Raw genomic sequence first — 15,613 nt, forward strand, 5'->3', positions numbered from 1 at the left:
CAAACCCAGGAGCACCTGGGGCCCCCAGAAGCTGGAAGAGGCGGGAAGGACCCTCCCCCAGAGCTTTCGGAGGGAGCCGGCCCTGCAGCCCCTTGATCTCGGACTTCCGGTCTCCAGCTCCATGAGAGAACGCAGTTCTGTTATTTTAAGGCACTCAGTCTGTGGGACTTTGCTGTGGCCGCCCCAGGACACTGATGCACCCGCTGTCCTGGGGGCCACGGACAGAACCGCCTTACGGGCACATCAACTGATTCATTCACTCGTCCAGCAAACACCGGCCAAGCCTGGATGCTGAGGACGCTGGGGCCACCCCCATGGCACCTACAGCCCTCCCGGCGGGTCCACACGCAGCAGTGGCCACTCCCCCCGGGAACCCGCCCCCCTGCCCTGGCTCCGCAGAGGAAACACAGCAGATGGCCCATCCCAGCGGCCCAGACGCCCTATTTTCGGGTCTGTCCCACGCACCCAGCCAGAGGTGCCGGTCTGGCGTGGATGCAGCATGGAGATGGGCAGTGGCCCTGCCGGCAGGCCTCTCCCTGCCAGGTGCTGGTGGCTGCACCACCTGGTAGGCAGACCCTGGTCTGTCCACCCCGGATGGGGAGCCACGGGGCACGGCAGGGCCGGGCTCGCTCCCCTCGTGGCCCACGAAGCCACGCAGAGGACAGCGAGGGAGAGCCACCGTCGGGCGCAGTGGCCAGCTGGCTCCGAAGCCCCCAGCCAGGCTGCTCTGGCTCGCGCTTCCTGAGCTGTTTGTCCGGGACGTGCCAGGAGCACAGCCCATAACTCGAGCCGCGGCCGCTCCACCCGCCTAGACAGCTGCAGGGGCGCCACTGCCGTGAATGGGAGTCGTCTGCCCAGGAGCTGGGCGGCGGGGGTGCCGGGCCCGCGGGAACAATGGCCAGGCCGGGGCCGCAGCTGACGGCGAGGCTGGGGCACCGGTGCCAAGCCGGGCACAAAGGGGCCGTTTTCCCGGCCGGCGGGCGGATGTTTGCACAGGTGTGCGAGCGGGAGCGGTGTTCGCAGGGGCCGGGCCGGGGGCAGCTCCGAGCGGCCGGGAAGGGGGGGGCCAGTGCCAAGGCCGAGCACCGCTTATCAGCCGAGCCGCGGGCCGTCACCCATGCGCTTCCCACCGCGCCATCCGGCCCCGGGGATCCTCCCGGCTCTGAGTGTCCTGTCCCTCCACAGGACCTGCCTGTCACCAGGACGCGTCCCCTCCCCTGCCCGGCGCTGGGCTGTCCCACCAAACCTGCTGGGGGGATGGGCGGGGGGCTGCCACGCCCGGGCCCGTGGAGGCACAGGCCTGCAGGGGGGCCGGCAGAGCTTGCCTTCCCTGGGCGGCCTGGCACACTGGAAGCTTCCAGAAAAACGCTGACTCGGCCAATATCAGGAGCCCCTCCCACAACACGTGTGGACCTCATGGGGGTGTGGGTGGAGGCACGGAGCAGCTTCCCGCCCCACCCGGACCATCCGGGATGGGCCTCCCTGTGGAGGCTGGTGGGGAACCTGGGGAGAGAGTGAACCCCTACCCCCCTCCGGAAGGAAGCAGGTCAGGGACAGACACGGCCAGGGCCCGGCACAGCCAATGCCTGGATCCGGGACCCCTTGGATCTGGTGCTGCCCCGAGGCCTCGGCCCGACCTCGTGCAGCCTGCGACCCTCTCCTCTCCCTGGCTGAGCGAGCCTGGACGTCAGCCACCCAGCCACCAGCTCAAAGGGGCTCCCACCGGCCACCCTCAGCTTCGGGCAGCTCGTACCCGGGCCGGGGTCACCCACTCTGCTGCTCAGGCTGTTCTGGACCCCAGGCACTAGCCCCTGGCACCCAAGCGCACCCCACAGGGAAGGGGGAGAGCCAGGGCCAGCCCACGGCCCAGAGATGGCCCACGGAGCGGGCATTCGGGCTGCACCCCTGCCTTCCCCCACGGCCAGGGTCTGTCTGGGCCGCCTCAGGGCCCCCCGCATGTGCTGTTCCCAGGCCGGTAAGCTGCTGGCCACCCTGCAGCTGAGAGCCCAGGACCTGTCTCCCCACAAGGCCCGAGCGGAGGGTTTGTTGAGGGGTGTCCTCTGCGCCCTGAGGCCCACACACCAGTGATGCTGGGCTTCCGCGGTGAGCAGGCCCCGGGGGCCACACAGCTCAGACGTCCTGCAGCCGGCGGAGACCCCTGCAACCACCCACAGCATGTCCATATGCCGCCCCCCGCGCCCCACATCTGCCTTCCCCACCACAAGCCTGATCCCTGGAAGGAGCTGGCCCACACTCCTGGCCACTTCCAGGCTGAGGCCAGGGTGCTGGGTGCTTGCAGGAGGGGGACACGGCACACCCAAGGAGCCCAACTTCACAGGCGGGGGAGCCTCCAGGCCCCCAGGATAGAAGCCGGGGCACCTCTGTGTCACCGCTGCCCGGGGCCGGCTACAGAATTTGCGGGCCGGATGCGCAGTCAAAACGTGGGAGCCCTTTCCTTTTTCCCAGGATCCCCCGACCTGTCATGGTGGCTTTTGTTTGCTCTACAAAGTCACGCTCCTTGGTGCAGGGATACTTGAGGGGCCAGCACAGAACCTCACAGACGCGGGGCACAGGGTGACGGAGAACCCGGCCCTGGGGAAGGCGGGAGCTGGGACCGTGTGCGGCCGTGCCCCCTGCACAGTTGTTCTCGGTCCCGCCAGACTTCCCTCCCAAAAGGCAAGTTCAAAGATAAAAACCTTAAGGACCCCACAATGGTGACTGTCAGGCTTTACGCGTCCAGCGCTGGGCCCTTCTGTGCGCGGAGCCCTGTGCCGCCCGCCCATACAAACCTGTGCCCAGGCAGGGCTTCAAGCACTGGGGGGGGGGCTGTCTCCAGGCATAAGATCTTGAGAAACCAGAGCCCCAGGGCGACATCCTGGCCCCGCCCCGCCCAGGCCCAGGGGGCAGTGGCCGCGTGGCCCCAAGGTCCCGACTTACCACCCCCCACCAGAGGGCGTCTGCATAGCTGCCGAACTCGACCTGGCCCGACTCGTTCACGGCGTCCTTCTCGGCCAGGTACACGAAGTAGGAGGAGAAGATGAGGCCCAGGAAGCCGATGTACAGGGTGGTGATCAGCTCCTGGGAGACGGCAGAGGAGGTGTGACCAGCCGGCGCCCACGGGCACCCGGGGCCCCTGTGCACCCGCGCCGGGCAGACATCACAGGCAGCGGGGCCTGCCAGCGGCAAGCCCCAACATTTCCCACCAAGTTGACATAAATGGCAGCATGTCTCACATGCAGACATCGGACTTCAGAAATAACTTATTTTTCCCAGCTCGTCAGTGGCAATGTTGGGTCTCAGCCTCCAGGAGCGAGGCCAGTGCCCTGGACCACCGGCCCGGCTCTGTTTCCCACAGAACCTCGGTGAGATGCGGGGCTGGGCCTCACGAAGGGGTGCGGGTCAGCCACCTCCGCCTTCACAGGGCTGATCATGGTCTGCCCCGTTTTAGATTTCTGGGCCTCTCGGACCCATTTCCATGTTGTATTTCTGTCTTTCCATCTGCCCTACAGTCTCTTGTCCCAGCTTGAGGAACGTGGGCACCATCTGCCTGGCAGGCTGGGGACACTGGCCCCTCAGGTGGGGGGCAGGACGGCCCAGCTGGCTCAGGCCGAGGCTGGGCCGAGACCCTGTCCTCCCACCCCGGACCACCCACCTGGCGGTGGATGAAGACCACCGAGCCCAGCAGCCTCCACGTGCCCCCCTGGCGGTCGACGTGCAGCATCCTCAGGATCTGGAGGAAGCGGATGCCCCTGCGGAGGACAGGTCGCTGTGCGCCCCTCCCCCGTGCGCCCCTCCCCCTCCCCCGTGCGCCCCTCCCCTCCCCCGTGCGCCCCTCCCCACTCCCGAAGCCCAGGGTCAAGGTGGAGGCAGAACGCCAGGCCCCGAGCTAAACCTGTACATTTCTCAATTCCTTTGGCCCCCAGACCGCCTTCTGGGGGCGGCCCCAGGATCACCCCAGTTTACAGATGAGCAGACTGAGGGCCCCAGACTGTTAGGTCCCAGCCTGAGTCCCAGAAGTGAGTAAGCGCTCCTGCCCAACTCAGCACCGGCCCTGAGCCTGCCCCCCGCCCAGCACACGGCCCCGCCGCTCTCACCCCCGCACCGGGGAGCCCGCAGCCCCGCCTACCTGATGGCCGAGGTGGCAAACACCTGCCCTTTGGAGCCCACGCAGAGGACGACCATGGAGGCCACGACCACGATGAGGTCTGGAGGGGACAGCGTCACCGTCACCAGCCTGGCAGCTGGACACCAGCAAGGAGCCTGGCGGTCAGGCGGGACAGGGCCCAACAACGGGGACACGGAGACGCCTCAATGGGGAGACCAGGCCCTCCGTCCCAGGCACGTGCAGGGGCCACCCGAGCCTACCTCCCCAGCCCTGTCCCGAGCCTACCTCCCCAGCCCTGTCCCGAGCCTACCTCCCCAGCCCTGTCCCGAGCCTACCTCCCCAGCCCTGTCTCGCAGGCCGCTGAGGGCAGTGGACGCCCACGTTGTGCTGAGCTTGACCAGACCCCCTGCCCTGTGAGCAGCCTCTTGGGACAGAGGACCTGAGCGCTGAGGCTGGCTCCTGTGTGGGGGACCTGGGAGGTCACCCCACTGGCCTTGGGATCCTGCCCTGTCACAGGTGGCGGAGGGACTCTGCCTGGTGGTACTCGTGATGGGGGTCCACCTGCCAGATTCTGGGGGAGGGTGCTCAGCCCTTGTCAGGAAGCCTCGGGGTGAAGCTTCCAGGGGGGCGGGCGTGACTCACCGATGATGGAAATGGGCTTCCGGGCAAAGCGCAGCCGGCCCCAGATGCCCACGTACTTGCTGCGGCAGCCGGCTGACCAGAGGCGGACCACATACTCTGTCCCAAAGAACACGACCAGGACGATCTCCTGCGGGGACAGAGGGGCGTGAGCTCACCTCGCACCCCTCCCCCGTGCACCCCTCCCCCTCCCCCGTGCGCCCACTGAGAGCAGGCGGCCTGGGCCCCGGTCTGCTGCATCGCCCACCTGGACAGACCCAGGTCCACCACCGCATTCAGTACCACAGAAAAAAGATTAGACACTATGACCAAGTGGGATTTATACCTGGAATGCAAGGACAGTTCAGCACGTGAAAATCAACCAATGTAATACATGACATTAACAGAACGGAAGAAAAAAATCACATGGTCTCCTGATCACAACGGATGCAGAAACAGCATTTGACAAGATTCAGCACCCTTTCGTGATAAAAACAGTAAACAAACTAGGAATAGAGGGAAACTATCTCCGTGTAATAAAAGCCATATATGAAAACCCCACAGCGAACATCATATCAACGGAGTAAGGCTGGAAGCTTTTCCTCTAGGATCAGGACCAAGACAAGGATACCCACTCTCACCACTTCTGTTCAACAGAGTACTGAAGTCCCAGCCAGAGCAATTAGGCAAGAAAGAGAAATAAAAGGCTTCCAAATTGGAAAGGAAGAAGTAAAATTATCTCTGTTCACAGACAATATGATCTTATGCGTAAAAAACCCTAAAGATTCCATGCAAAAAACCTGTTAGATCTAATAAATGAGTTCAACAAAGTAGGATACAAAGTTGATCACAAAAATCAGTTGCATTTCTATACACAAACCATGAACGATGTGGAAGGGAAATTATAAAACAATTCCATTTACACTAGCATCAAAAAGAATAAAGCACTTACGAATTAACTAAGGAGGTGGGACACTTGTACAATGAAAACTAAACAATATTGTTTAAAGAAATGAAAAACGACATATAGATGGAAACACATCCCACATTCACGGATTGGAAGACTTAATACTGTCAAGATGTCAGTGCCACTCAAAGTGATCTGCAAGACTCAATGCAATCCCTCTCAAAACCCTGATGACAATTTTTGCAGAAATAGAAAAAGCCCTCAAATTCACACGAAATCTCAAGGGGCCCTGAATAGCCAAAACAAGATGTGGTCCATCCACACAACGAAATATTCCTCAGCCTTATAAAGGAAGGAAGTTCTGGCACAGCCTACAGCGTGAATGGACCTGAGGACGTTGTCAGCTCACTTCCAGCTGGTGCCCTGCCCTGTCCCCACCCCGCCCCAGCCCAGGGAACCCAGCCCTGTCTGGGGACTTCTGCTCCCACTGGGTGACAGATGGCAGGCCCTGCTCCCGTGCCCGGCCTTGCCTTCCCCCACCAGGGAGCCCACCAGGAGGGGGTAACCGGACACTGGCTCCCAAATACCCATAATTAGGATGGAATACTTATACCATCCAGCTTGTGTTTGGGGCAAGCTCGGGGGATAATGGGAGAAAATGTGGGAAATTTACCACTTCCCTTTGGCAAAAAAGTTCTTGGTTCGCAACGTCAAGTTCTTCAGGGTGGGGGTATGTATGGGTGGGGGCACGTGGGGGATGGTGGAGACTGAGGGAGGGTGGACGCTCGCAGGCTCTGTGGCCTCAGAGGGTCATGCTGTTGCCACCTCTGTCCTCAGCTGGAGGGGGGCTGAGCCCACCAGGGAAGGAGCCATGTTTACCTGCCCGCCGCCCTCTCCCTGGCCCCGGAGCATGCCTGCCCTGGTTGGCCCTGGACATGGATCTGCTGAGTGAGTGAATGAATGAATGAACGAATGAATGAATGAACGAACGATCAGACCAATGAGCGACCGAGGGCTCCCCGGTACAAGGGCTTCGTCTCGTGCATGTGTTTCCCGAGATTCTGGCCCGGCCAGTCCTAAGTGGGTGTGAGGAGCAGATGACAGACAGGAGGCCCTGGCAATGAACGACGGGGTAGCGGGGTAGCAGGTGGAGGGTCCGGCTTCCAGTGTTTGGCCATCTCGACAAGGGCCACAGCGCCACCACCTCTGGGTCCCCAAAGCTGAGACACCAGTGCTGGCATCTTCACAGAGGAGGGGTCACCGGACTGCTGATGGCCCCAAGGGGGCGGACAGAGTCCCCCAACGAGCAGTCCTCAGAGCCTCCATCCCAGCTCTGCAAATCCAAACACCATCGGGCCAATCAATCACTTAGCAAGTTTGTTCTTATTTTGATGCATTATTTTGTTACTTAAATACCTTCTCCAGCCACGTCATAAGCATATTCGAAGTGGTAGAAATCTTATAAACATCAGGTAAGAGCTTACTTGCAGTTCAGTCTTGCAACAGACCTCCAGATAAATAAGTCACTCCCAGGGTTGGCTGTTGATGCTGTGTGTCTCCCCTCCCCCCAAATTATCCTGGCCTCGAGCTCAGAGCTACCCCTGCCCTCTTGGGGCTGGTGGGCTGGGGCTGGGGGACTCTCCCTCTGGAGGGGTGAGGTGTAGGAATAATTTAAAACAACGCTAATCCCCAAATCCCGTTTGAGTCTGGAATGCAGCTCGGGGCCGGGCTGTGCATTAATGTGGCACCACCGGCATGCTGGGCGGGAGAGAGCCCGGACCGGGGCAGGGGGAGCACACGTTTGCTCCAAGATGCAATGATCCCCACACCGTCAGCCTCGAGCGCTGGGCAGGGTGGCACTTGGGGCCAAGGCCGGGGCCTCCGGACTGGCCGCCGCTCACCGGGACCTCCAGGGCCTCCCTGTGGCCCCGGCCATCACCATCTTTTGGAGCCACCCGTCCACTGACCTGGGTGCCGGGAGGGCAGACAGGCTGGCCCGAAGTTCTTGGCCTGCAGGGACTCTGGAATTTTTTCACCAGAGGGGCCTGGGCCACCCTGGGCTGGGGGCTGCTCTGGGGGCTTTGACTGGGCTGGACTGTCCATCTGTGGAGGCCAGTAGGCTAGGGCCTGCCGGAGGGCTGACCCCCTGACTCAGGGGACAGCACCCCCAGTCCAAAGCAGGCTCACGGAATGGCAGGGCTGCCTCCTCTTAGCTCCGGGGAAAGGGGGACCAGCCTCCAGGCTCAGTGACCCAGACGCAGAAGGATGACTCCCGCACCCCTACCCCGGCCACCCTCCTCGCCCTGGGTTTTCTCCAGCCGGCAGGGGCAGGCCTGCAGCCCGGCTGTCTCTGCAGACCAGGCCCTGAGCAAGCTCCGGAGGGGAACACAGAGGCCTCAAGCTCCCCCCAGAGCCTGCCCACCTCAGCCCCTGCCTCCACAGCCCCGCTCAAGCCACCGCCCTGGCCCCATGGCCCACACTAAGGGTCAGGGCTCGCCCTGGCCCACCCGAGAGCCTGCCGCCGGCCCAAGGCACCCGCCCCTCCCCACCTGGGCCTGAGTGCTCGGTCTGGGACACTGTCCTTCCAGCTCCTCCCCACCCCACCCCCCAGGTCCCCACACCCTTCTCGGTCCCGCTCAGGCCCCCCCCATCACACCTGACCCCTCCACTGATAAGAGTCAGCCCAGAGGCCCCTGTCCGCGAGCACACGTGGTGCCTGCGTGCCCGCGTGTGAGCAGGGGTCAAGGATACCGGCCGGAGCACGGCCCTGAGCTCTGCCCCACAGATATGGGGAGAAGGGGCCGTCCTCGTGTCAGGGACCTCCGCTAAGACCGCAGTCACCAGAGGGACAAAGGGCCCCCTCCCACCTGGCCACTGTCCCTCAGACAAAGCAAGGTCGCCTCCCAGCTGCAGTTGGCCTCATGGACCAGGGACCTGTGAGCCGGCCGGGCGCTAAGACCAGGGCACAGGCCCGAGAATCCGCTGCCTGCGGGAAGCAGACCAGGCACTCAGACGTCAGGGCTCCAGGCAGCCACGAGCCCCCTACCTGGCGGCCGTGCCCCTCCTTCTGTGAGTTTCAGAGCAGCGGGTCCTGGGATCCCCATGTGTCTCACAAGCAGCGGGGTTTGGGGTGGCTCTTGGCAGTATTATTTGTAAAGTTAAGAATTATTTTAAAAAACAAAGTTCCTAAGAAACAACTCAATTAAAAAATGGGTATGAAACTTGAATAGGCATTTCTCTAGAGAAGACATACAGATGGTCAAGAAGCACATGAAAAGATGTTCAACACCACTGGTCATCGGGAAACACAAATCGAAACCACAGCGAGACACCACCTCACACCCATCAGGACGGCTACTATCAGGAAAACGAGATAAGTGTTGGCGCAGATGTAGAGAAATTGGAGCCTTGAGCACGGTTGGCGGGAATGGAAAATGGTGCGGCCACTGTGGAAAACAGTGTGGAGGGTCCTCGAAAAATTAAAAATAGAATCACATGTGATCCAGCAATTCCACTTCTGGGTGTATCCTCAAAAAAAAAAAAAAAAAAAGAAAGCAGGATCTCAAAGGTATTTGCACACCCGTGTTCACAGCAGCACTATTCACAACAGCCAAAAGGTGGAAGCAACCCAAGTGTCCATCGAATGAACAGACACACAAACTGAGGTCCATCCACACTACGGAATATTACTCAGCCTTAAAAGGAAGGAAGTTCTGACACAGGCTGTGATGTGGATGAGCCCTGGGGACGCTACACTCAGTGAGAGAATCCAGACACAGAAGGACAAATCCTGCCTGATTCCACCCACGTGAGGTCCCTGGAGGAGTCACATCCATAGAGGCAGAAAGTAGACGGTGGGGATGAGGGGCTGGGGGAGGGGAGTGAGTGTCTAATGGGGACAGAGTGTCTGTTTGGAAAGACAGGAACTGCTGGAGGCAGATGGTGTGATGTTTCCTCAACAGCGTGAATGTATTTAATGCCACCAAACTGTGAACTTAAAAATGGTTAAGATGGTAACTTGTATGTTCTATGTATTTTACCACAATTTCAATAAAAAGAAAGCCTTTCGGTGGCTGCCAGGGGCTGGGGGAGTGAGGAATGGGGGCCACTGCTGACAGGTGCAGGGTTCCCTTTCGGGGTGACGACTAAGTTCTGAAACTAGACGGAGGTGGTGGTGGCACATCGTTGTTAACGCGTTAAATGCACTTGAAAATGGTGACCTGTGTGGCGCGTGTGTTTTTCCACGACACAAACGTCCCCTGCCCCCGGGCGCTCTGCGCTCAGGCCTCCGCCTGGACCTGGGGGCCGGCCCCGCGGGGCAGAAACAGCCGTCCTTGAGCCTCTGGCTCTTAATCTCTGTGGCCCATTGTTAGTTCACTGTTAAATGAGCAAACAGAGCACCGTGATTGCCTGCAAAGGCCACTCGGGTGCAGCCGCGTCCCCAGCGGAGGATGGCGCAGGAAGCGAAGCGCAAAGGCCAGGCCGCACTGGACACGGGCGGGCACTGAACCCCCGAGACCGAGTGCGGTGCTGGGCCGAGGGCGCCGGCTACCAACAGGACGCCCAGGGCCCTGCTTGCTCTGCACGAGGAGGCCCTGCCGTTGGGCACACGGACGCTGGGACCCCCGAGCTCGGCCAAGGTACAAGTCAGGGGAATAGCCCGCACCCGCCTTCGGCGTTTTTGGGTAACGGCAGTCAACAGCAGATCCGCAAATCCCGAGAGTCAAGATAAAGGTTCAGAAAAGCAGGTGCTTATCTGGGTTTTCCAGCCCCGGTACACAAAGGGGAAAGGGTGCGGATTCCTTGGGCGTTTCGTAATCCCCGTGGCACCACTGCCCACCCCCCAGAAGGGTGAAGGTCCACGCGGCCGTCTTATCTATTGTTTCGTTTTTATCAGCTCGTGAATCCTCCTCATCCATTGGGAAAGTTGTCGAAAGCCCGATGTGTTTTGAGGCTCAGCCCTGCCCGCATCGCCTGGTTCAGAAGCGCTGGGAACGGCCCCACGGAGCACGGCCCCCGTGTGACAGAGAGCGAGCCGGCCTGGAGGTTAAGCCCCGCGCGTTGCCTGCGCTCAGAGCCCAGCTTCTCGGATGAAAGGGTTTGTTTTGTTGTTTTTGCTAAACAATAAAGGACGCCTCATGGATCCTTACCGTTATCGCCCTGGTGCTCAGATGTTACTGCTCTGTTATCTTCATAATGAAAAATCAATTTTAAAGAGAGTTGGAAGGTTAACTGCTGGGAATTAAGCGCTGAGCTTTGCGGGGTGGAGGGGTGGGGGCCGACGGAAAGCAGGAATTGGGGTCGAGGACAAAAGGCACGGCACCCTCCCAGGCGGCCCTGTGGATGCCAGACGTGGGCAACTCGGAGATGGGGCCTGGGGGACCCACTGCGGGAGCTCCTGGTCCCTCGAAGGCTTCCGGGTGAGAAGGACGCCTGTGCTTTCTGGGGTAAACAGGATTTCACCAGACAGACGGGGGAGCCTGGAGGAGGGGTGGACTTGGGGGCCAGACCACGCCACCCGTCAGGGCCAGGGGCGCAGGCGAGCAGGGTGAGGTCTCTGGAAGAGGTGTGGGCCGCCTGGCCCTAGCCAGGTGTCCCCATGGGGGGGCTGGGGTCCCCAGCACAGAGCCCGGTCGGCGGGCTCCAGGGCCAGCTGTTCCAACTCCACGTGGGACCCGATAAGCCACAGAGGGGGCCGGCCTCAGCATTCCCGGGAAGGTCAGCTGGCCGGAGGGCACGGAGCAGGCGTGCAGGCTGCTCAAAGACTCTTTGTTCGGGGGCCTGCCTGAGGCCAGCTGCTCCCAGCCGCGCACCCATGCGAGGGCCATGGGCCTCCTGGTGACATGTGCTGGGCACAGCTGGCCGCCCTCCCCCCACTGCGCAACACCAGCACCACCCCGCCAGAGCTGCCCGGCCTGGGGCAGGCGCATGCTGTGGCCCTGCACGGGGCCGGGATTCTGCCCGCCCAGGACCCGCCGGGGGGCTGACCCCCCACCCCTCCCCACCCAACTCCCCCTGACCCATGGGGAGCCCCTCTGCTAGGCTGTGTCCCCCGGTGCCACGGCCTCCCTGGATGTGCAGCCACCACCTTGCCCCTGGGCCCCTCTGCATCCTGCCCGAGGTCCCAGTGGCCCGAGGTGGCCATGGCAGGGTCGGTGGGCCAGGCCCTGGGTCAGGCACTGGGGGAAGGGAGGGGGTGGCCCTGTGGCCCGAGGGGCATCCACGCTAGGACAGAGGGGCAGGCCGGGCCCCCGAAAGCATCCACCCTCCCGCAGGACAGTGAGATCCAGGGCCACCAAATGCCCAGGGCTGGTGACCCAGGTCAGCCCCTCAACCCCGCGGTGCCTCAGTGACCCCGTCTGTGAAATGCGGGTGCTGGCGGGACCCACCTCCTCGGGCTGTGGGGAGGAAGGATCTAGAAGACAGGGTCGTGTTGAGTGGGGAGGCGGTCCCCAGCACAGGTGGCGAGGCCTAGAGGAGGGCCCAACCCAGACAGGTCTCACAGCACAGACGGCCCTCCTGACTGGCGCCCAGACCCCATCTAACAGATGCTGAACCCTTCGCTGCCTGTCCTGTCCTGAGCTTGTGTCCCCCCTCCCCGACCAGGCAGCAGCACTCAGCCCAGCCCGGGGGACCCCTCCCCATGCCACCTCCTCAGTTGTCTGTCCAAGGCCGGGCCCAGTCCAGCCCCGAGCCCACAAGGCGCCCACCTGCTGCTCAAAGGGCCACATGGCAACTCCATGTGGAGTTTCCTTGCTCCTTGATGGGCCTGCATCCCCTCCCCAGAGAGGGTCGGGTCCCCTGGGCTCCCCCTTGTACCGTCACCCCCAGCCCCACGGGAGCCACATTTGAACACTTCACGATGGCTCCACAGGCTGAGTGGCCACTGGGCAGTGCCAAGGATGGCCCACCTCCCACAGGGGCACCTCCTCCACCACGAGCTCCCCGGGAAACCCTCTTCCAGGGAGCAAGCAAAGCACAAGGACGTCCCTGGAGCAACCCCTTCCTGCTGCCGGCCGCTCAGGACCCCACTCCGTGGAGAGCCAGGGTGCAGTGGGGGTCAGTCCCGGCCCCTCCAGCACCACCACCGCCCCCTTCGTCCTCTGTCCGAAGTTGTGCAAGTAACCGCAAACCCCAGCGCCTGTCACTCCGGGCACAGCAAATGGGTCCGGGCACAGCAAATGGGTCCGGGCCCCGAGGGAGCGGGTATGCGACGGGGGTTTCAGCAAGACGGGGGCCTTGGGGCACACCGTGCCCTGGCACGTTCTCAGGCCCGTTCTCATGGGGGCCAGATCCTTCCCAGCATCGCAGGCCGTCGGGCTCAGCCTCTGGAAAAAGGCCGCCCGCCTGCGGAGGGGAGGAGAGCGGCGCGAGGTAATTTTAATTTCACGTGGACTGCCGGTGCCAACCCAACTAAAGTCACACGAGCTGCAGGTGATTTAATGAGGTGCCTCCAGCCCTGGGACCAGCGACACGGGGGTGCCCGAGCGCCGCCTGCTTCCTCCCGACCTGGGTGTCCCCAGGTCAGCGGGCGGACGCAGTTCAGCGCCCCCACACCTGGCTGGCACGGGAGAGACAGATGCGGCCGGGAAGAGGGCCCCCGGGTGGTAGTCTGGGCAGATTCTGACAAAGCAAAGCCTGCTCGTCCCCCAACCCCAGGGTGCCTGGCAGACGGTGGGCACTCAGGAGGCATTTGGTAAAAAAAAAAGAAAAATGCGTGTGTGTGTGTTTACACAAAATATAGCCTATATATTTTACTGTATTATTATTTGCTTTTCACGAGTGAATTTCAACCATCCTGGAGAGATGCACTTGTAAAGACAACGAAGCCACTGGCGAGTGATGCGGGCAACAGCGTGGAAACGACAAATGTCCCCTGTCAGTGTTGGGCCCGGACGGGGGCCCGGGAAGCGCCCTCCTGCATGCAGAGGGGCTGCTTTCATCGCTGAACGCGGCCTGCATGCTCCCCACTGGCCTCCTCTCCCTGATGGCCACGTAGGAGAGCGCTGCTTAATCCCCAAATAGTCAAGCCTTTTTGGTGACCTTGTAATCATTTATTTCTAATTGTATTGGGCTTTGATGAGAAAATGTAAACAGCTAAGTCTCAAATTTTCAAAGTGTGTTAGGTGTTTTTATGGTCACATAAAGTGACTGGTCTTTACAAGTGTCCCATGGGCGTAAACAAATAAAACACCTCCGTGATGAGGATCCATAGCTACAGCGCTGGTTTTGAAATGAGGTCCTGAGTCTGCTTCTCCTCCCGCTGCACCTGGGCTCTGTGAATGCCAGACAGAAGAAGAGGGCCAAGTGACAGTCCCCAGCCCTGTTCGCCTCCCACCTCTTGGAACCGAGCCGTGAGGAAGACACGCAGCCCTGGGGAGGCCCAGGGGAAGAGGGCCTTCCACCATGTGGCCCACCACCCCGGAATTAGAGCCTGTAGCCCCAGCTGACTCCAGGCAGGGCAGAGGGGAGCCGTCTCCACGGACCCTAAGCTCTTCGTGATGGTTGTTTGAAGGAGCCACATTTGGGGATGCTTGTTGCCTGGCTATAGGTAACAGGGACTTATTTGGGCTTACTGTTGGAATCTGAAATTGCTCACGGTTGCAACATGTAACCATCCGTGTCTCTACTGATTTTTTCATCTGCTAGAATCGTCCTGTGCTGAAAAAGATGCATTAAAATTTTCCGTGAGTATCACAGTCAACCCCTGCATTTCCAATAGCACTTGCTTTACATATTTTGTTATGCTCTCTGATGCATAAAAGTTTTCTCCCCTAGAAATGGTGCCTTGTCCAGGCTGGTCTCAGCACAGACCCTGATGCTGTCCACCCTGCTTTTGTTTTTTCCTTTTGTGTGTGCTTGCTGGGCATCACTTTGGCCACCCCTTCATTTTTCAACTGTCATCACCAGTTTGCTTGACTGAATTCCTCTGAACAATGTATTTGTTAAAAATAAAAACGCTTCTGACAGTCTCTGCCTTTTAACAGAGGCATTCAAGCCATTCACATTTAGTGTAAAATTGGATACGTCTGGCTTCTTTCCACTTTACTGTCTATTTGCTATTTCACTTGGTTTGTTTCTTTCATTCTCTTCATAGCCGTCAAGTTGATCAGTATATTACTCATTTCCTTTTTATTCAAGAATTTGGGAGTTTCACTGAACCCTTCCATCCCATCACTGTGATCCTTTGGTTCCTTAACTCGTAACCAAACCTACTCCAGCCTAGGAACAGTTTCCACTGTAGAGTTTCCCCTACGGCTGTCTCCCCAGTGAGGCAGGAATTGGCGTGACTTTGTTCCTGTCAGTGGCTCTGTGGGTGAATAAAGCATCTCCAATGTTGCTTTTATAGACCCCATGAAACACTACACCTTTTGCGAGAACGCTAACTTCACCCTGCAGTCAACTAGCATCCTGTGGTCGGACACAGACGGTGGGGACGTGGCAGGGAGCAGGCGTGGCAGATGGGGTCTCTGGGACAGGACTGAGGACAAGTGATGACTTCATTATGGGACATCTGCATGCTGTGAGGATTCTGCTTTCCTTCCTTACAGCCACTCTGGCAACTGCCTGCTGTGACGATGAGAGATGGAGGACCCACCAGGCTTCAGAATCTCAACGACTCTGGCAACCAAATAAATTCATTATTTGGATTTTGTTTCCACATTTCAAGAGGCGAAACTCTCCACGTGCCTGCACTTAGGTATCTGGGAACGTCTTCCTCCCAAGCAGATAAAAAGAAGGAAACGACCCATCCTTCGCTTCCTTCCTTCATTTATTCATCCTGGTCCCAGCACAGTGACCCCCGCCCCCCAGAACTGCTGGGCCAGCTTGCCATCTTCCCAATGCTGGGAACACCAGAGCCCGATCCTTTGTCCATCCAGCTGCGCCTACTGTGTGCCAGGCGCTCTGTGTGGACCACGTCCTTGATGCACATTCACGGGCCTGCCCCCGAGAGCACCCGACATCTCTGTGAGCCACTCGGT

General features: G+C 60.2%; 1 protein-coding gene across 1 annotated transcript in view; it reads right to left on the reverse strand.

Moving 5' to 3' along the window:
• KCNQ1 (potassium voltage-gated channel subfamily Q member 1) overlaps positions 1 to 15,613 on the reverse strand; it is a 348,499-nt gene that overhangs the window by 252,752 nt on the left and 80,134 nt on the right. The window contains exons 3-6 of the mRNA XM_061202275.1: positions 4,748 to 4,874; positions 4,127 to 4,205; positions 3,653 to 3,749; positions 2,938 to 3,078 (exon numbers count right to left, since the gene is read on the reverse strand). Coding sequence (XP_061058258.1) covers positions 2,938 to 3,078; positions 3,653 to 3,749; positions 4,127 to 4,205; positions 4,748 to 4,874 — 444 coding nt within the window. The remainder of the gene's footprint in view (positions 1 to 2,937; positions 3,079 to 3,652; positions 3,750 to 4,126; positions 4,206 to 4,747; positions 4,875 to 15,613) is intronic.

Source organism: Eubalaena glacialis, chromosome 10 (genome assembly GCF_028564815.1).
Source record: "Eubalaena glacialis isolate mEubGla1 chromosome 10, mEubGla1.1.hap2.+ XY, whole genome shotgun sequence".
In the NCBI taxonomy this organism is placed as follows: domain Eukaryota; kingdom Metazoa; phylum Chordata; class Mammalia; order Artiodactyla; family Balaenidae; genus Eubalaena; species Eubalaena glacialis.